The sequence below is a fragment of the Thamnophis elegans genome, chromosome 5 (genome assembly GCF_009769535.1).
Source record: "Thamnophis elegans isolate rThaEle1 chromosome 5, rThaEle1.pri, whole genome shotgun sequence".
NCBI lineage: Eukaryota > Metazoa > Chordata > Lepidosauria > Squamata > Colubridae > Thamnophis > Thamnophis elegans.
In genome coordinates, this window is record NC_045545.1 from 2,011,358 (window position 1) to 2,032,993 (window position 21,636).

The 21,636-nt window shown below is 39.6% G+C and overlaps 1 protein-coding gene and 1 pseudogene across 1 annotated transcript in view; one reads left to right on the top strand and one right to left on the bottom strand.

Annotated features, from left to right (window-relative positions):
- NR5A2 (nuclear receptor subfamily 5 group A member 2) overlaps positions 1-4,634 on the top strand; it is a 133,844-nt gene extending 129,210 nt beyond the window's left edge. Inside the window, exon 7 of the mRNA XM_032217252.1 lies at positions 4,261-4,634. Within this exon, the coding sequence (XP_032073143.1) occupies positions 4,261-4,286 (26 nt within the window). The 3' untranslated portion in view covers positions 4,287-4,634. The remainder of the gene's footprint in view (positions 1-4,260) is intronic.
- Positions 591-675, bottom strand: LOC116509841 (annotated as a pseudogene).
- Positions 4,635-21,636: the final 17,002 nt, after the last annotated feature.

Here is a 21,636-nt window from a genome sequence, read left to right on the forward strand (position 1 = left end):
TTGTAAAATCCTTAACTTTTTTGTTGAAACACCATGGCAGATGTCATTTTAAAGCTGAAAACCACTCACGGAACACAATTTTCAGTAGGCACAACCAGATCATTCATGCGGATATTAAGAGCCAAGAATGATTATTGGACAAAGTCACATACAATCATCACGCACATTAGCCAACATCTGAGATTCCAGGAATTCATCTGATTGCCCAAGTTTGCAAAATAAATGTTAATTGTTAAACCATTTTGTAACACAAGACAGTTAACTTACAATTGCTTTATCGATTACATATTAGTAAAAGCAGACTAAAATGCAAAGGTTTTGGCTTTGGCTGGTTTCTTATTGTTGTTTCAGTGTTTGTAATCAGGCAACTGTAGTGTCTGAATATTTGTATTACCATTATGTTCTGCAGCAACCTGGCATTTGAATCCATGCAACTCTTTAAACTGTGCAATTGGTTACTTGTTCTCTGAATGTATCTGTGAAGTTCATGTTGTCTCATGTCAATCCTTGCCAGGAATTTTCTCAACACTAATGGATTTTTATTTCCAGAATTTCAATAAATATTGATATGGCCATTCTGATTACTTTAAAATCATTTTTCTGATGTCACTAAAACATGAATAATTATTACTATTTATACTACACTTGATCTTAGCCAAAAGGCCGAGAAGCGATATTCAAGAGTAGAAAACACATGGATGGCAAGATACATGGTAAAACATTCTCTCCAAAGCTTTAGGTGATGTCATTACAATAATATTATATATCGCAAAAGTCCCAGTAAACTCTGCCAATAAGGTGGTATGCAGATAGCCTGAAGATTAAGTCCCTAACATTTTTAATTAAAAAGATGGCTGAACTGACAAAAGTCCTGAGACAGAGTTCTGAGATCACTATTGCTGGGCAGAGTAGCAACACATTTGAGTAAGTAGACCAATGCTCTGGGGCTGATTTATTATAAAGCAGTTGAAGAAGGAGAAGCTGGATTAGAGTTCTCGGAAGGAGAAATGTGTTGCTGATTTGATTCCTGGCAATATCTTCCTGGTGCCTTTGTATCAGACCGTTGCAAGCTTTGATCAATCAAGCAATGCCAGTCATCAATTAGACATTTTAGGTCGGAAGAGAAGTTCTTATTCCCTTGACTTTTGATTTCTGTCGGCAAAGCACAGTTGACCAAAACCAGGAGAGGAGCTGAGTATTGAAAGTTGGATGTATATGACTCAAATAGTTCTAACTTACCTGGTTTTCTCACACTGATCAACGTGTTTGTTCTTAAACCATAAATAAATTTTGATTGATTGATATTGATCGACCTTAAAACATTGACTGCTTTTATGTGCTATCCTACTTATGGACCATTAAAGTCCAGATGTGAGGTTATAACTTACTTGTGTTGATTCCACGGCCCCTTATATTTTCTCTTTCTAGGAAATAAAATAAATTCATTGAAGGAAGAAAGATGTAATAGCTTTTATGCCATATTTTAATTGATTGAGCTAGGGGCCTTCCATCCGGTAACTAAGCCCTTGCCAGTAGTCACTAGAACAGAGACAATGAATCATTACTGTGTAGACCTTTTGGGGCAATAAGGACTTATAAATGCTACCAAAAAAAGTAATTGTTGGGGAGGAAATAGATTGCAACAATCCAACTTGGTAGTAATTAGCAATCATGGCTTTGTATCAGCACATAGAGAGCTACACAATCCTCCTCGTCCAATGTTAAGCAGGGTAATAATAGAACTAGAACAACTGTAGCAAAAGAAAGAAAAGTTAGCACCCATAGTAATAGGCATTTCATTAGGGTGCAATTAGGGTGCTATCTCAAGTCATCTGAAGCACCATTTGAACATTATTGACACTGACAAAATCACAATCAGTCCCATCAGTCAAATGCAAAAGGCAGCTTTGCTTGAAACAGCTACCGGTAACATCCTTTGATGATACCTAACAGCTGCCTATCCCAGGTCCTTGGGAAGGACTCAATAAGTGAATAAACATGCTAAATCCAGTCTAAACCTCTGAGTGACTGTGCAAGGAACCCTAATAATAATGTCGATACGTTACAACATCCTCAGTTCCTGGGAAGAATTCAGATGCATATGGAGACCAAAAAGAGATAAGAAATGGGGAACTCCCTACTAGGACTGATGATGGTTACCTAGTTTGCATAATGGAACATCTACAAGAAAACAGCCAAGCTCAAACAGAACCAAGGACTCCTCATTTCAACCCTGAATTACAAATACTTTCCTCTATCAGAGATAAATATTGTGTCTGTGGATTATGCAGCTCACCTTTCATGATTGTCGTAACTGTCATAAATTCTGGTTGCATTTTTATAGAAGATTTTTACATGAATAAAAGATAAAAATAAAAACATATACAAGGGATAGTTAAGAAAAAATGTGGAAGGTAATACGAAGTATGTATGTATGTATGTATGTATGTATGTATATGTGTGTGTGTGTGTGTGTGTGTGTGTTGTATTTGTGCTGATAAATAAATAAAGGTAGACTAGTATAGATCTATTTCAAGCTATTTAGCTCTCATCAGCTAGCCATACCCTTACTGGGATTCGAACCTGGGCTGTATTACATCTTAGACAGATGTGTTAACCACGAAGCCACAAGGTCCTCCTCCTTATCAGCTGAGCCAGGGAAATAGATATGTATTTAGTGTCACAACCCCTGGTATGCCCAAACATGGGAGGAAGTCTACTGCTTCCAATCTCTGTCTATCAACTCGTCACAAGAGACCATCCAGACAGAAACCCAATATTTTTACTGTTGCCTTTGTTACATTTGTGTTGTATTTGTGTTGATAAATTTTATTTATTATTATTATTATTATTATTATTATTATTATTATTATTATTATTATATAAATAACATATATATATGTTATTTCTAATATTCTTTACCATAGCTACAAACCAATTTAATATTCCTCCTTCCTCTCGATGAGTACATCATGTTGTACACATATTAAACCCTTTTAATCAACAAATCAAAAAAAAAATCACCATTTCATTTTTTTTCCACTTTCAGCAAAAAATGCATCAAAGTGTTCCAGTCTTTTATCCCTGATTGAACAAATCAACTTTGCCATTTCTCCCAATTCCACCATCTTCCAAATCCATTCTTCCACTGTAGGTCCAAGTAAACTCCGGATTACAAATGAGACAGATTACACTATGTTTAAATGGAGGGTTCCCTTGCTGTTCTCTCCAAATTCCTGGCTCACAAGAATAATTACTCAGCTCTTCTATGTAAGCAAACCATGCAGTTCGTATTTGTGAGACAGGCCTCTTTAATTTGTAACTTTTGGCAGATTAAGAAGTTTGCCTTGGGAATCTTTCCTGGTAAGAAGAGATTGCTGCTTTAAAAAAAAAACAGGGCAAAAATCTGAATTAAGGGTAATTATCACTGTCTATGGACAATCTCTGGAGAAAATCTATTTGGTTTGGGATGTGGTAGCTCAGTGGCTAAGCACTGAGCTTGTCGATTAGAAAGGTTAGCAGTTTGGTGGTTCGAATCCCTAGAGCCACATAACGGAGTGAGCTCCCGTTACTTTTCCCAGCTTCTGCCAACCTAGCAGTTCGAAAGCACGTAAAAAATACAAGTAGAAAAATAGGAACCACCTTTGGTGGAAAAGTAACACCGTCCCGTTGTTTAGTTATGCTGGCCACATGGCCACGAAGACATCTTTACCAGCATTGGCTCTTCGGCTTTGAAACGGAGATGAACACTGCCCCCTAGAGTCGGGAATGACTAGCACATATTTGCGAGGGAAACCTTTACTTTTACCTTATGGACAATCTCTGGAGAAAATCTATGTGGTTACTAAATGTTGACACCAACCTGTTGCCATTTTAATCAATCAAATCAAAATCAATCCAACATCAATCAATGATTTGGTATGTTTACCAGAAAACAAAAACTAATGACAAAGGTAGGAATCTATGCTATATTATACCATTTATAATTCAGATCTTTAAAAAAAATCTTGTATTTGAATTCAGACCTTTTAAAAATGCTGACTGTTCCGCTACTAAACATCTTTAAAATGATTGCGAAGAGGTCCTCATGGTTGCACATGCATCCTGCAAAAATATAATAAAAAATCCCAGTCACTAAAAAAACAAAAAACCATGTGGTGTCATTCCTACAACCTAAACCGAATTCTGGAGGGCAGCTGTCAAGGCAGTTACATTGCATGAACTAATGGTCTAAAGCAATTTCCTATGTTCCTATTTTAGGAGTCTTTTCCTGCTACATCATGTGATGCTGTCAAAAAATCGGAACCAGAGGTTGCAGAGGCCAGAAATGAGTCACATTTTTTTACTAAGCCATTTCTACAGAACATTTCTAAAGACTCCGCGGACCACGTAACATTATCATTAAAAAAAAATATAGCCATGTTGTAATAATTCAGTATGCTTGCTCACAAACAGGCTACAGTTCAAAGAATATTATATGATGCTGGGGTATTTGTAAAGCAAACTGCAGTGTGAATAATAATGTAATGTTGCTCATCATGCATAAGCGGCACATGAGCTAAGATTGTGTTATCTTCCACTACCCCAGGAATGGCCTTATGAAACACAGGCCATAGGTTAGGGACCATTAAACTGAACCATAATATAGTTTGTTTAGTTTGGACTTTGTATGGTTTATGAATCAGATCATAATGGTTTGTAAAGCCACAGTTTCTGAATTACCGTATGGTGTATTTATTAAAGGTTGATTAAACAAATCATGCTTAATGCACAGTCTAATGCTTGGAATCAGATATTCACTTATTTGAGAAAGAACTCCTGGAAGGATTACTTTGGTGTGTGTGTGTGTGTTTGTGTGTGTGTGTGTGTGTGTGTGTGTGTGTGTTATACATGTTTAGGGATCCACTGTAAACATAACTCAGAAGGCTCTTCTCAGTTTTCCCTATAGGGCATAGGGAGGAGCAAGAAATGGCTAGATAAATGAACAGTGGTAGCAATCTTAGAAGTTTCAAATAACCTGCTCGCAATAGGAATCCCTGACAGAGCCAGAGGCAATTCCTGTGTTTTCTAAATAATTGTCCAGAAAGCTTCCAGGTAGATGGATGGGGCTGGTGCCAGGAAATCCAACTTGCTATCTGAATCTAAACCTCCAGAAGCAGTTTATCCGCCAGCAATCAGAATCACCCCTCTGTTGGGTCTCTGAGCAGGAAACTTTCTGAATGGTCTTCTGATTGCAAGTTTTAAGATGTATCTCAAAATGTAGGTCAGACTAGGATAAGGAAATAAGAGGTGCAGGGCAAAAAAAATCATATTTAATGTTGTAGTTATTAAATATGTGTTGTGGCCCGGCAGGAGCCATTGGAGCTGCCACCAGACTCTGACAGTGAGGGGCCTTATGAGTCAGCCCTGGAGGATATGGAGGACCCTGGACAAGGTTCCAACTCCGAGCAGGACGCAGAGAGACTGGTTGGCCACCAGGTGGCATCTGAGCCTTGGATCAGAGGGGAGGAGACAAGAGAGAGATCCAGAAACCACCTGTGAGTTGTTCCGGGATGCACGCCGTCGAAGAGCTACTCGGCGTCAAGAACTACATAATTACAGGAGGTGATTACGCTCAACTGATGCTCATTAAGCTCCTCTCCAGATTATAAAAGAGACTGCTTGTGCCACGCCCTTCTTGCAGAAGTCAACGTTAGGGACTAACGAGAAACAAATTTGGCAGGCTGGATTGCTGCCAGAGTTTGTTTGCATTGTTGCCAAGGTTTGTAGGACTTGCTGCCAAAGTGCTTATCTCTTTGTTGATTTGGCTTTCAGCCAACGAGAGTCTGGACTTATTAAAAAACATTCTCATTTACGTTTGTCTCAGCTTTCGTTCCTGGACGGAGGAGGGGGGTCAGAACAAATATGTATATCAATTGCTTTTTTTTACCTCAAAACTATATTCATAAAGAGGAGAAAATGGTCCAAAAAACAACCTTTACCAATATCCCAGATTAAAAGGATTCATCCGGATGGCCTAAACTTTCCAATCATCTTATCGGTTACTCTGTTTTAACATTAACATGGAGAAAGGCAAAGAAAACTTACAAAATCATCAAGCATAACATTCAATACGTGTATTAACATTATACTTAATCTGATTCTCTTTTTATCTCCAAGAAGTACAAACAATTCAGCAAGCTATATTATAACTGCGCTGAAATATTAAATACGTCCCTATGTTTTAAAGAGCTATATATTATGTCATAGTTATTCATCTGTATCAGGCATTATATGTTTTACTTGGCATATTCAACTTTGAGGAAGAAGACATTAGAATGATTCATTATTCCATTCAGACTTTTTTTGCAGAATGAAGTTAGGAAATGAACGATGTTAGATGCTAGATCTAAATGTTTTAAAAGTCTATTTACACCCATTGGGTGAAAATAACATTGCAAAGGGGAATTCCTTTTTTTCCTGAACATTCTACCTAATAGCTGAAGCTGTAAGTGTTTATGTGCTTCACAGCATGGAAGCAATTGAGAAGACTTTGTCTTCTTCTGTATGAACAGAAGGGTGCATAATCCAGGTTTGTTGAAAACTTGATCTAGTGAAATGCATATTCCTCCCAGTGGAGAGTCTAATTGACTCTAAAGGATATGGGGTATTGAAAGGACAGATCAGGTGTAGGATTCTACCAGTTCAGACTGGTTCGGGTGAACCGGTAGCTCCGAAGATCAGCTGGGATCTAGCAAGTGGGCCCATCTGCCCGCCCCTGCGCCTTACCTACCTTTATCTTCTCTCAGTTGAGGGTTCTTCATGAACCATCTCCACATGGAGTTGAAGAGTAGGATACATAACTTTGGAATAACTATTGTAGGCCTAGCATCCTGGTTTTCCTACTTGGCCTACAGAGCAAAGGATTAAAGGTGACTAGATAACCATAATAGACAGTAGGCTGAATTCACTGTCTAACTAATTAAATCAGTTATCGGAGCTGGGGGGGGAGGGGAGGACGAATGTCAGATAAAGGCACTTTCAGATTTAAGGAAACCATCTTCAGGTTGTTTTCCTGGGACTCTTATTTTAGTAGGCCCTTGGCTCAAAGCTAAACTCATGACAATGGAAGTGGACTTATGTGGGATGAATAGGAGACGTTATGAGAAATTTAAAATACCCAGAACATTCTGAGACAAGTTGATTAAGGATGTTAGGTGCAGAAGCTAATCATGGGCTTCTGAGCTGGCCCAACCAATGTTTGGTTTTAACATGCTTTTGTCAGGATTTGGTCCTAACAGCTATCCATTTATGACCGGACTATAAACTCATCACTTCATTCTGCTTTGATTGCTGAGCCACGTGGCAGAGTGCCCCCGTCTCGAATGGTATGACTGTTGTGAGTTTTTAAATTATATATTGTTATGTTGTTGTTTTTAAATCTTTTGTCTGTATTCCCCTCCCCGGTTCGAGTTGTGAGCCGCCCTGAGTCCCCTTCGGGGGAAAAGGGCGGCATATAAATTTAATAAATTGAATTGAATTGAATTGGATTGCCATGCCTCAGCTGTTTTCCTTCCCAAGCAGTAATCCAGAAGGTCAATCTTCTCCAAACTGCGTATACACATGCGAGTAAAGCAAGCCAACCAGTTGTTAAACAGGTAGGATCCCGCCCCCGGTGCTGATACTCAACTTACGACACAACTGAACCCAAAATTCCTGTTGCTAAATCAGACAGTTGCTCAGTGAATTTGGCCTCATATTACGGCCTTTCTGACTACGCATTTGTTAAGTGAATCACTGCCGTTGTCAATTAGTAATATAGTTGTTAAGTGAATCTGGTTTCCCCGTTCACTTTGCTTGTCAGAGGCTTGCAAAAAGTGATCACATGACCCCCAGGACACTACAACCATCATCAATATGAGTCAGTTGATAAACATCTGGATTTTGATCAGATTAACGTTGAGATGCTGCAACGGTTCTGTGAAAAATGGTCATAAGTCCCTTTTTCTAGTGCCATTGTAATTTCAAATGGTCACTAAATGAATTGCTGCAAGTTAAGAACTTCCTGTAGTAATGACGTAGTGTTTAAGGCATCATGCTACAAACTGAGAGACCGTGAGTTCTAGTCCTGGTTTAGGCACAAAACCAGCTGGGTCATCTTTCCTCACTCAAAAAGGCAAATCTCGGCAAGAAAATTGCAGGATTTGTCCATATCGTGGCTGAGAAATGGGCATGATTAAATGGAAGATTTTTTTTTAATGCAATAATGGTTCCATATTAACAGATAATCTAGAGCTGCCTTTCCAAATCTCCTCCAGATATGTTAGACTGCAGCAACTTCCATCAACTCAGCCAACACAGTCATACTAGAAGGAAACAAATCAGAGAAGTTTATCTTAGGTGAAGAGTTCTAGGACAGTGTTTCTCAACCTTGGCAACTTGAAGATGTCCGGACTGCAACTCCCAGAATTCCCCAGCCAGCATTCGCAATGCTGGCTGGGGAATTCTGGGAGTTGCAGTCCGGACATCTTCAAGTTGCCAAGGTTGAGAAACACTGTTCTAGGAACTGATTGTAACTGAATATTGATAGAATACCACGTTACTTTTTAAACAATACCATGTTACTGTTGTGTCAGAATTAGTATTGTCTTTGGAGATACCCAGTCATCCAAGTCATGGTTGCCCCAAAGTTGTTGTTGTTTTTTATTTCCAAAAGACAACTCGACTTTGTTATTTGCTTGAAGATGTTTCGTTTCTCATCCAAGAAGCTTCTTCAGTTCTGCCCTTCTTTTGCTTATTCTTTAAAGATGCATGGTTTGTACATGATGTGGAGAACTGAAGAAGCTACTTAGATGAGAATCAGAGTGTCTTCAAGGAAAAAACAAAGTTCAATTGCCTTTTGAAGAAAAGGGGACAAAAAGAACATCTTTGGGTCAGAATTAGTGTTCTGACAACATATGACATGCATGTGAATTTAGCAACTTAATACCAGTATTTGCTGTTTGGTATTAAATGATTGCTATACAACTGCATTTCATTTCTAATAGTAATTGGCATACTTTCTTCTCAAAGAAACAAAGAAGAAGAATTAAAATATTTACTGTAGTTAGTTTTCTCTTTTATGTATATAATCTCCGGGAGGGGGGGGGTTCCCATTTGATTTTATTTTTCCATTAATTTAAGTGTTAGCTTAATTATTTGTATGAGTGCCTGATGAATTATTGATTTGATATATTTTTTTTAAGTTGATTAAAAGCTTGTGAAATGTTGCATAAAATAATCTCCCAAAATTAAAGAAAGCTGTAGATACTAACAGCTTGAAGCTTAAGTTGGTTTTGGTGTTTTCACGTGTTGATTTCCCCTTTTAGAGCTCCAATTATGGAAATTTCCCATCAGGACAACAAAACTAGATTTTTGTCATTTCTGGAACCATGTCATAAAAACATGCTGGAGTTCTAAATTTATGTTTCAATTATTTAGTTGCTTTAAGTTTTATTTTTAATTGCTCTGTTTTATGGTACACTCTCCAGGGTCACGTTTAGAAGCTATATAAATGTTATAAATAAATAATAAATAAAATTATTTTCTTTTGATTTTCTTCCACATTCTCTCCCCAATATTTTAATTTGAGGCCCATAAAACTTTCCCATTGCTCACACCCTCTTCAGATTCACCTTTGTGATTCCTTCTTCGTAGAAGACATTCTCTTCCCCTTCTTTCTTAAAACATTTTCTCTCTATCTCTCTCTCTGTCTCTCTCTGTCTCTGTCTCTCTATCTCTCTCTGTCTCTCTCTGTCTCTCTGTCTCTCTGTCTCTGTCTCTGTCTCTCTGTCTCTGTCTCTCTCTGTGTCTCTCTGTGTCTCTCTCTCTGTGTGTCTCTCTTTGTCTCTCTGTCTGTCTCGCTGTCTCTCTCTGTCTCTCTGTCTCTCTCTGTCTCTCTCTGTCTCTCTGTCTCTGTCTTTCTCTGTCTCTGTCTCTGTCTTTCTCTGTCTCTCTGTCTGTCTCTCTCTGTCTCTCTGTCTCTCCCTGTCTCTCTCTGTCTCTCTGTCTGTCTGTCTCTGTCTCTCCCTGTCTCTCTGTCTCTCTCTCTCTGTGTCTCTCTTTGTCTCTCTGTCTGTCTCTCTGTCTCTCTCTGTCTCTCTCTCTCTCTGTCTCTCCCTGTCTCTCTCTGTCCCTCCCTCCCTCCCTCTCTCTCTCTTTCTCTCCCTCTCTCTCTCTCTCTCTCTCTCTCTCTCTCTCTCTCTGGACCACAAATCAATTGTATGAATGATCTTGAGTACAAGCGGAAGGTACCATTATACATACTTACACCCAACAAACAGACTCAAGAATGAAAGGGGGAAACTTGCTCTGGGATCACAAATAAAGAAATTGCCAGAAAATGTCAAAACAGGAAAAACAACACATAAAAGTTATCAGGCTAGGTGGATGACTAATCTGGCCAAAAAAAACAAGGCAGGGTCATTGGTCAGAATGACAGCATTTCGCCTGGGATGTTACTACTTTCCCTTCTAATACTTAAGGAGGGTTTTTCCAACAAGAGGAAAAGACAGCCTCACGTGTGCAACGTTCGTCATAAACTGGATCCAACTTATGAAAGAAATTTGGATCTGAAAATTAGAATGGGTATTGCTATATGATGGGTTTTTTTCCACTCCAGGAAGAGAGGGAGTTTTTTTTTTTCCTAACATTTTGCCTTTTAATCTACCTTGGAACCCAAATGCCCAGTTTAGAGTTAGAAGCTATAATTTGAGCGGTTCCACCACAAATGTGCGCACAACAAAAGCGCGCCTGACTAAACCGCGGTGTCTAAAGCGCGGTGACAAAACCGTGCGACGAATTAGCAACTAATTAGCCCTAAAGCGCGCCGACAGAAGCGCGCTGTAATGTAACCCTCAACCTAACCCTAAACCTAACCCTAAACCTAACTGTAAATCTTACCTTAAATGAAATCGCGCTTCTGTCGGCACGCTGTTGTCGGCGCGCTGTTGTCGGCGTGCTTCTGAAATCGCGGTTTTAGCGCTGCGGTGTTGTTGGCGCGCTTATGACGTTCGCGCTTTTGACGGGTCACGAATTTGAGCTGGGAGACCTAGAGTCAAGGCTCCACCTAGATCACAAAGTTTAGTAGATGACCAAAGGCCAATTGTCTTCTCTCAATTCAATCAAATCTCAGAGTTGGGTGGAGGGAGAGAATAAATGAAAGCAGATCCTCCTGTGAGGCATCTTGAACATAGGAGGCCAGATGGATTCAATTCAGTGCATTTACAGAAAGTGAGATCCTTGGTGCTCTCTGGGCTTAGTGATTTTCTTACAGATGTTTCATGACTAAACTAAGTAACCTCAAGCTCAGAGAGCACCAAGGACCACCACAATTCAATCCAGAGTTACAAATATTCTCTTCTATCAGTACTTTCAGAAGGTTCAGCTTTTGTACTACTTAGTAACCTTGTGGGATCTGATAAGATTTCTAAAGCAGCAAGGGAAAGGTGCTCAACAGAACAGAACAAGCATCCCTCTAAAGATTTTTCTCAAAGTTGATTTACACCTATTTTAATTTCCTGGCCTTCTTTCTTTCCTCCCTCCCTCCCTCCGTCCCTCCCTCCCTCTTTGGATCAGTATTTGATGACGTGGCCTTCCTTCCTTCCCTCCTTTCCTTCTTCCTCCTTTCCTTTCTTGTTTCAATATCTTCTTCCAGATAGTTCTGGGAAGCTTTACAAAATGAGAAAGAAAAGAAAAGAAATAAGGAGCTTTAAGACTTGATAATGTCCATCTGTAGACAATGGAGGTGATTTGCTTAGAGGTTTAGTCTTCCTTTGATGGGTTTTCTTAGCACGACCATCTGTTGAACAGTGGATGAAACATTTATGACTCCAGGCTTCTGCATGGTGCAATGACAAGGGAATCCCTTTTCAAACACAAGATCTGATATTCACGCCTTGGATCTGCTGCTGGAAGAAAAAATAGTTGAACTTCGTTAAGATGCACCAAGTGTCTGAGCAACTGAGCAAAGTACTTTTTATTTTTCAATCTAGATGCTTCCTTCTTCGCTTTAGCCTTTACAATATCAGTGGGCATATATCAGCTTTCTGCCTTTCATGCAGTGGTGGATTTCAAAAAAATTTAGAACCTCTTCTGTAGGTGTGGCCTGCTTTGTGGGAGTGGCTTGCTGGCCATGTGACTGAGTGGGAGTGGCTTGGCAGTCATGTGACTGGGTGGGTATGGCCAACTTGTAAAATGTGGTGAAACTCACTTAACAACGCTCTTGCTTAGCAACCAAAACGTTGGCTCAGAAACTCTGGCATTTGAAGCACGCAAGTCTTAAAGCTGTCAAGTTACAAGACTCTTGCACCCCCTAACCCTTTAGGAAAAAAAAACCCAGGGGTGTTCAAACTTGAAAGCTTTAAGACTTGTGGACTTCAACTCCCAGAATTCCTCCTCTCGCTCTTCATCTTGATGATGTGCGGACGGGCGGGGGGAGGGAGGGAGCTGGAACCGGTTCTAAATGGCACTGTAGATTTGTGGAACCTCTTCTATAGAAGAGGTTAGAACTGGCAGGAACCCACCCCTGGAATTCAAGAAGTAAACATCTGTTATGCTAAGAAAAGTCAATTCAAATGTGAAACCGCGTGATCTGATCCCAAGCCAGGTCTATGTGATTAATTTGCATCTTTCAATCTTCTGTAAGCTCCACAAAATTTGGAAAAAGAGAAATGTGGCCTTCCACAGAGAATACTTGCTGGTATGTTTATTTGTTAGGCTAACTTCAAGAGGTCCTTCACGCTCTCCCAACGAGGTTGTATTTTGCTAATCCCTTCTCTTTTTCAACATAAACATTCCATCAGAAACAGGGTAGAGGGAATTCTGTATTATGTCTATCACATGCCCGAAGGATACGCCTTCTTCCTGTGGAACGCAGGCTGCTCCTTCAGTCCCAGAGGTAGTCACTTGATATCAGAAATCATCAGCTTCTTTAGTGAGAATGACACACTTACATCAGCAGGACCTCTTAAGCAGCCATGTAGTGATCAAAGAGAATCGCGGGACAGCATCTGTTAGGCCAAAGGAACTGCTTCACATCATTACATGCGCCAAGCTGTCAAAGCTGCCTGTGACCTATCACAGCTACTTGTAACTATCACCCTACTCAAGTTGCTGTCAAAACCGAAGAGAGGCTCTCAGGAACCGTCACACACTTCTCGAGTAGGGTTACGTAGAGAAGGACTACTTTGAACCACTGGGTTATCTACAAGGATGTACCACAGGGGGGGGGTGGGAAATACTTATGAAACTGAAAAGCAAAAGGGGTTTTTCGCCCTTTTTAATCTTTTGAACGGGCAGTCTTTTCTTTTTCTTTGCGATTAAAAGTCGTGAGTACTCAATAGAGCAGTGTTTCTCAACCTTGGCAACTTGAAGATGTCCGGACTTCAACTCCCAGAATTCCCCAGCCAGCATTTGCTGGCTGGGGAATTCTGGGAGTTGAAGTCCGGACATCTTCAAGTTGCCAAGGTTGAGAAACACTGCTATAGAGCATTATCTTTGTCCCCTAGCTAAGCTACGGCAGGTAAACATGCGGAAACAAAGAAATCATGTGCAAAGTAGAGCAGCATAGCATAATCTGAGTGATTAGAATCGTCTTTTTCTCTCTCGCACACTCTTTCTTCTTTTTTTCATATTCCAAAGGGGAACAGCTCAGGTATGACTAACGTGCTATCACAGAAATTTACTGACAAAGCTATTTTGGAAGCAGAAAATTTGCACGCTCTGTGCAAACCATGCGACTTTAAAGAATCAGCAAAAGAGAGTCAGGTATGAGTTACAGACGTGGTTCTCGTCAGAATAATATGGACCGAGATGTTACCGCTTCTTACAGCCATAACCATACAAGTTATTGCTTCAGGTGTGGTACAGTAATTGTGAGTAGCATGAATGGCCACCTTCTGCTAAACAGGCAACATGCTAGGGTTAGGGTTAGGGTTAGGGTTAGGGTTAGGGTTAGGGTTAGGGTAAGGGTTAGGGTTAGGGTTAGGGTTAGGGTTAGGGTTAGGGTAAGGGTTAGGGTTAAGGTTAGGGTTAGGGTTAGGGTTATAACATACAAGCACACATCATAGGTCCATGATGGAGAACCTATTGCACACATGGCACAGGTGACACACAAGCTGTCGCCCCAGCTCGGTTCCACTACGCATGCGCGCAGTCATCCCGCTGGCCAGCTGGTTTTCGGGTCTCTGCCTTGCATGCACGGGGAGGCTGCATGTGGGAGACACATGCACATGGGGAGGGGAGGGCACATGTCCGGGGGTTGTACACATATGCACGGGGGTGCGGGGAGTCATGGGGGTCACGCATACATGTATTGGGGGGACAGGGGAGCATGGGGGGGCAGGGCACACGAGGAGGTCACACGTGCATTGCATTTTTGTTGTTGTTGTTGTTGTTGTTGTTGCTGCCAGAGCTTCCTAGTCTTCCTCTTCTACCTTGTTGTTTTTGATCCATTGTTCTCCCTTCCTAGCAGATCCAATCAAGCTTTTCATCCCCATAACAGTGAGGTTTGCAGGAGATCCTTGGTGATTTTCTTCTCTGCGGTGCAGACAGACCAGAAAATGATTGAGATTCTGGAGCCTTTTTCCCAGGAATCCTCAGATTGCAACTTTATTGTCATCTGATTTTTTATTTTTATTTTTTTGCTAAGTGTCAAGCAATTAAAAATATTCACCCTCTCAAGAAAGCAAGCAATATTTAAATCATTTTAAAAATTAATTTAACTTAGGAGGAGCACAGCATCTGGCTGGGGGATTCTGGGAGTTGAAGTCCACAGGACTTAAAGTCGCCAAGGTTGAGAAACACTGATATATATCTTTATGGAAATCTTTACAAGATATACACTGTAGATAGAAAAAAACAGAGTTTTATTTTCCATCTGTTTTGCTTGTTTTCAGGTAAGCATTCTAAGTTTAGTTCTAACTTTTTATCTTTTCATTTTATGAAACTCATGTGCGGTCTTAGTTCCTCCACACAAATCTGATTTAACTATATTTGTGCATCTCCTTTGCAATATATATATATAAATTTCTTACCTTGCCAGGTCTATCAAAACTAGATGCTCTGGGTATGCCACTTAACACTATTTGAGCTATATGTCAAAAAGTGCGATAGTGCTTTAATGATGTATAACAATATATCTTCAGGGCTATGGCGTACTTATGAAGTATGAGTTTCATACATCCTAGGAATGCCATAGGTTTGACACCATATTACTCAAATACTTAGCAACACTTAGAAAGATCAGAATAAATTGCGGTGGGTCTTAGTTTTCTCAAAATGTTAGTGTGTCTTCTTTTAGTAGCTAACCTTAAAATAGTCATTAAAAATATATTTTTTTTAAAAAAAGATTAGTACACCTTAGCAGGAACAAAGCTCTATATAAAATCTAATTTGCCAAATGAGTTAGAAAAGGCATCGCCACCTGTTTATAAAATGTTCCAAAGACACGTTTTTAGTGTCAGATTCTATGCAATATTATGCATTCCAGTGAATTCTGACAAATGGGATATTTTTTCAATCCGCTACAATCTATAAAAAGCCAATGAAAAAACTCCGTTGATAGCTATATACTTCGTGTGACAAAACTGCACTCCCTATTTTCTACCCCGCATATTTTTCAAGTACTGCATGCCAAAAATCTTATAGCAGATATTTCAAAAATATTCCTATACTAATAATATGTTTATACTGATGTAATTTTATATATTTGATATTTTAAAGTCAGTTCTAACCTCTTCTATAGAAGAGGATCCACAAATCTACAGTGCCGTTTAGAACCGGTTCCAGTTCCCTCCCCCCACCCATCCGCACATCATCAAGATGAAGAGCGAGAGGAGGAATTCTGGGAGTTGAAGTCCACAAGTCTTAAAGCTGTCAAGTTTGAACACCCCTTGGGGGGGGTTCTAAAGGGTTAGGGGTGCAAGGGTCTTGTAACTTCACAGCTTTAAGACTTGCGTGCTTCAAATGCCAGAGTTTCTGAGCCAACATTTTGGTTGCTAAGCAAGAGCTTTGTTAAGCGAGTTTCACCACATTTTACAAGTTGGCCACGCCCACCCAGTCACATGGCTGGCAAGCCACTCCCACCCAGTCACATGGCCCATTCTGCAGATTAAATAGGGTAGAGTACTTTGTAATTTCCAGATGCTTTGAACTCCCAGCGTAGCCAAAAATATTACATGGGCTCTTGAGGTCCCAAAACATCTGAAGGTTTTCACTCACTTTTTTTTTAACTCCAGCAAAGCAGCTTTGTTGCTTCTTCAGATGCTTCAGATGTACGAACTGTTATACCAATGCAGGGGAAAATGTTATTACAATTATGTAGCGATGGGTAACTTAGCTTGATTTTAAAAAAATGAATGTGCTGTGCAATTACTAATACGATGACTTCCCTTTGCATTATTGGTAACTTGGTAGCTCTGACTCTGAATTAGGATCCTGGACTTCATTCTGTCAATCTACTACCTGTGTGCAATCGAGATTAAAAGACAGAGGCATTATGAGACCTATTCTAACTGTGCCTTACTTGATTTGTGTGGTTGAAACCATACCTTGATTGTATTGGTTGTTTTTTTTAATCTTATCTCCTATGTTTTTTATTTATTTTTGCTCAGCTTTTAATTTTGTTTCAGCCACCTAGAGTCACGTGTTTGAGAGGAGCGACCGTATAAATTGAAATCATAATTAATTGTTGGCATTTAAAATAATCAGTGAGATAAATCCAGTCCCGCCTGGGCCTATTCAGTCATTCCAATAGAGGTGAACAGTGAGATTCACCATCAGTGTGTCAATGGGAACAAGGCGAAAGTGGATTCTTTAAATAAACTCTTGAGCAATTTGTCTTGTTATTTAAATAAATTTGACACTCTATGCAATCTAAACTGCTCTGACTAAGATGCTTCCTTGCATTGTCTTCATTGGCAGACAAATCAACAGCCTGATGGATGGAGGCAGAAGTAGGGAGTTGGATGAAGTATTATATGCAAGTATATTTGGAGTATGGATGTGCTTTTTATACTCGAAAAACATCTAAGAGGGGGGGAATGAAAAATTGCTGAAATGTAGTATGTTTAACAATTAAGAACTCAAATGTAAGGCTGGAAAAGAGATAATATGAAAGATTATATGAAAGAAAGCTTTGGTTACAAGCATTAAATAAATACAGTATGTTACATCATTAACTCAATAAACTAAATGGAATCCACCTCTCAATCTTCTCTTTATAAGAATTATGCAGTCCTGCATTTAAAGTTAGAAAATCTAGAAATCTCTACTTAAAAAACAACAACCCCAAAACAATATTTAATGTTATGCAGCAATACCAGATCAAGCTAGACTTGACGTGAGATGTTTGGGAAACTGAATTTCAATCTAAAAAAAAAAAACCCCAATGTGCTAGTTCTATGCTCAATACTCCATTGTGGTGAGAAACACTCTTTTAATCCCATAGCTACATTTTAGCCCCAGATTAACACCAGCTAATCTCTAAAATTGTTCTATCTTGCAGAAGAAAAGAGTTATAGACTTAAAAGCTAAAGGGGTAGTAGAATTAAATGGTGGAAGAGAAACAGGAATTTTTAAAGATAATTCTAATACATTCTCATAAATTGAGAAGTATGCATTTGTATGTATGTATGTATGTGTGTGTGTATGTATGTATGTATGTATGTACGGCATATATATACATACATACATACATACATACATACATACATACATACATACATACATATATATATGTGGTATATATATGTGGTGTTTTTTTTAATTTGGACTCTTTTTTTATTTGGACTCTTGTGACGAGCCGAAGGACAGATGATGGAAGCAGTTAGCTTCCTCCCATAATTGGGGCTTACCAGGGGTTGTAAAAATATATATATAGGATCAGGATTTACAACTTCAAACTCTTCTTGAGAGCATAACCAAAGAGACTTTTACTATACATGAAGTACATTGCTGCCCAATAATTCTTGCCCAAGCTCTGCTGGCTGGAGAATTCTGGGAGTTGAAGTCCACAAGTCTTAAAGTTGCCAAGTTTGGGAACCACTGATCTAGAGGGCACCCAGTTTGGAAAAGGCTGCCATAGTCGTGCTGTCAACTATATCTGTAAAGCTTAATTCATGAGATGTTTCAAGGCTATTTCTCTTCCCTCCTCCTTATTCTCCTTGCAAAACATAATCCAAGTTTGCAAACATAATTGGAGTTTCCCAGTGAAATTGTTTCCTTTTTGTCTGTTCTTAACCTTCCTTCCTGCTGGTGTTAGCATCCTCTGCTTGTTTGTGGGCTGTTTTCAGCAACACACAGGTTTCAGCAGAGACGTGGCTTCCGGAGAGATGTTGGGAAGGGACATCACGCCAGCATCGCTGTTATCAGTGAGCCAAAAGTTCCTACTATCTCCAGCTGAACTTGTTTGGCAACCCATGCAGGAAGTTGAGAGCTAGCACTACTACTCACAATACTACTCACAGAATCTAAGGGCCAATTCAAATATTTTGCCCTGTTCAGAGTCTGAATCTTCTTGGCCCATTCCAATAACCTGCTATAGAACTTTCAAGACCCCTCCCCACTTTTAAAAATTATTGAAGACCCAAAAAGACAGCCAAGGTGGCGCAGTGGTTAAATGCAGCACTGCAGGCTACTTCAGCTGACTGCAGTTCTGCAGTTCGGCGGTTCAAATCTCACCGGCGCAGGATTGACTCTGCCTTCCATCCTTCTGAGGTGGGTGAAATGAGGACCCTGACTGTGGGGGCAAGTTGCTGACTCTGTAAACTGCTTAGAGAGGGCTGAAAGCCCTATGAAGCGGTATATAAGTCAACTGCTATTGCCAGGGCAGCCCCGCAGGCCAGATCTAAGCACCCTGTGGGCCGGATCCGGGCCCCTGGCCTTGAGTTTGGCATAAAATAAAGTTTTCCTGGGTAAAGGGGATTAAATCGTACAGTCCAACATTTTCCATATATGTAAGTGCAGGTACTGAAACTAAAAGCGGAACAAAGAAAGAATCTCACCAATTAGGAAATCAATGCATCCATAAGCTTTGCAGAGTCCTTCCAGGGCAGAGGTGGGTTCCTACCAGTTTGCACCAGTTCGGTAGAACCGGTTCGTCAAATCTACCGAACCTACAGAATAGGTTCCAAAATTTTTGAAACCCACCACTGACACACACAGAGAGAGAGAGAGAGAGAGAAAGAGAAAGAAAGGAAGAAAGAAAGAAATAAAGAAAAAAAGAAAAAAGAAAGAAAAAGTGAGAGAGAAATGAAAGAAAAAAAGGAAAAAGGGACAGAGAGACAAAAGGAAGGAGAGAGAGAGAGAGAGAAATAAACAAACAAACAAACAAACAAACAAACGGCCGGCAAGCCACTCCCACCAGGTCCCATGGCTGGCAAGCCACTCCCACAAAGGAGGCCACAACCACAGGGTAGGTTCAAAAAAATTTTGAAATCCAGCACTGTTCCAGGGTGTTCATTGATTATGGGTGTTGTATAAATGTTAAATAAATTTCATTAAAGATCAGATTTCTTTCAATTTCAAGTAAACCAGCAGGAACCTAAAATAATAATAATCCATCTATGCAACAGAAGATAGTGATCAGAACAGTTTTTGCTGAACAGCCTCCAAGATATGACAAAGTCTGAATATGTAAGTATCCATTTAGCCACTAGATTTCTTGCATGCTTTGAGGTGGTTACTATTCCTTAGCTGCACTGGGTGATTGTTCTGAATACAAAGAGAAGAATGTCTCCTCATTATTTTAGCTCCTAGAGGAAGGAGAAGGCATAAGTTTAAGAAAGAACAAATAAACATTATAAACAAAATTACCACCGGGGCCATCTGCTTTGGCATGATGTCTTAGGGCAGCTCCCTGAGGAAGGTGCCTTTATAATACAGATGATTGGATAAAAGAATCTATTATCCAGTGGATGAAATCTCAGTCCAGAAGAATTGTATTTGATGAGAAACCATGTCAGTGTAATGGACATTTTAAAGCAAACATTTCAGAGTACTAGTGTTACTACTATTGCTACTATATCAGCTTTCCCAGAGAAGTCGGGTTCAAATAGCCACCAAAATCTATTGCAAATTTTGCAAAGCTTTTGACCTGTATCATCTTATTAAACTTTTATGAAAAATCAATGGAGTTCAATCACGTTATGGGCTGTTCCTCACACATGTGTCAGTGGTAAATGGAGAAGTCTATTTATCCCAAAGTCCGGGAGGGGGGAAACACTTCAAATTATAAAGAGGCTGCCTGTGAGTATATCTTTGGTTATTCTTAGGAATTTAAATTTTTAGGGAAATCAAGTCAAATAATCCGCAGGAAAGGCTGGAATAGAGAATAAACCATACGCTTAGAACAAATCATTCTTGTAACGATACAACCTCATTGGCTTTATCGCCAAATATGTGAGCATAGGACAGCATTTTCAAATTATTCATTTTGGATTGTTTTCTAGCTATTTGGAATACTCAACAAACGCAATAGCTTTGCTGTAAACAGAAGTTTGTGAACGAGTAAGCATATTTCTTGTTCCTTTAGAAAACAAACTGGATGTTGAACTAATGCACATTTAGCCAGCCCTCTACATATTGAACTATATAAATGCACAGCGTTTCTCAAGAAATAGATTTTAGTAGAGTATTTTTTTTTTAAATGGAAAAACATGCATTTGTATCAGTCATGAGCTACAGAAAATGCAAGAAACATGAATGCATTTTACGGCCAAATTTAAAAAATAAAATCAGTTGTAAACATAAGAAATTAAAGCATCACCCTGTGCTGTATATTACCTTAATAGTATCAGTGACTATATTTTTACTAAACTCCCCCAACCCTTTAAAACCACTGACCATAATGAATCAACAATAATAAATGATAGTGATAGATACCTTTAAAGCAGTGTTTCTCAACCTTGGCAACTTTAAGTCCTGTGGACTTCAACTCCCAGAATCCCCCAGCCAGCACACCAGGAAGCCCCGCCCACCCTCCCAGACATCATCATGGATGCTCTGTGCATCCTATTGAGCACACGCTCCCGCTTCCAACCTGGTAGGGAAGATAAGAGGATTTCATGCCTGAATTGAAGCCAGCCTAAAAGTAAAATTTAACAGTATGACTATGATGGAAGACGCTAAGACATTGTGGAGAGGAAACTTGAGATAATACAACATTGACCCTAGTCACATATAGGAGCAACAAGAGGGATATTTGGTGGGGATACCACTTGCGATGTACCAGACAGAGAATGGGCTCAGCTTTTTATTACGTGGCAGGGTTAATGTTTCTTGTTTCTCTCTTCTAACCTGGTTCCAAACCACCAGCAGGAAAGGGAAAGGGAAATAAACAGGAGGACTTTGTTTCTCTGAGTCACCAAATAAAATATATTCTTATCCCCACCCCGTTTGTGAACAGAGATTCCCTTGTAAACAAGTTGGCAGCACACCCCTGAATTTTCCTGACATTGTCCATCAACTTGCTCATTCAACGATAAAAATGGAAATCAGATTTTTTTTTCCCCAGCATCCTTTTCTATTCTACCATGGATGAAAGAAGGAGGCTTTGAAACTCATAACAAATCGTTCGTCTGCCTGCCAACCTTGGTAAGATATGCTTCTTTTCATTCC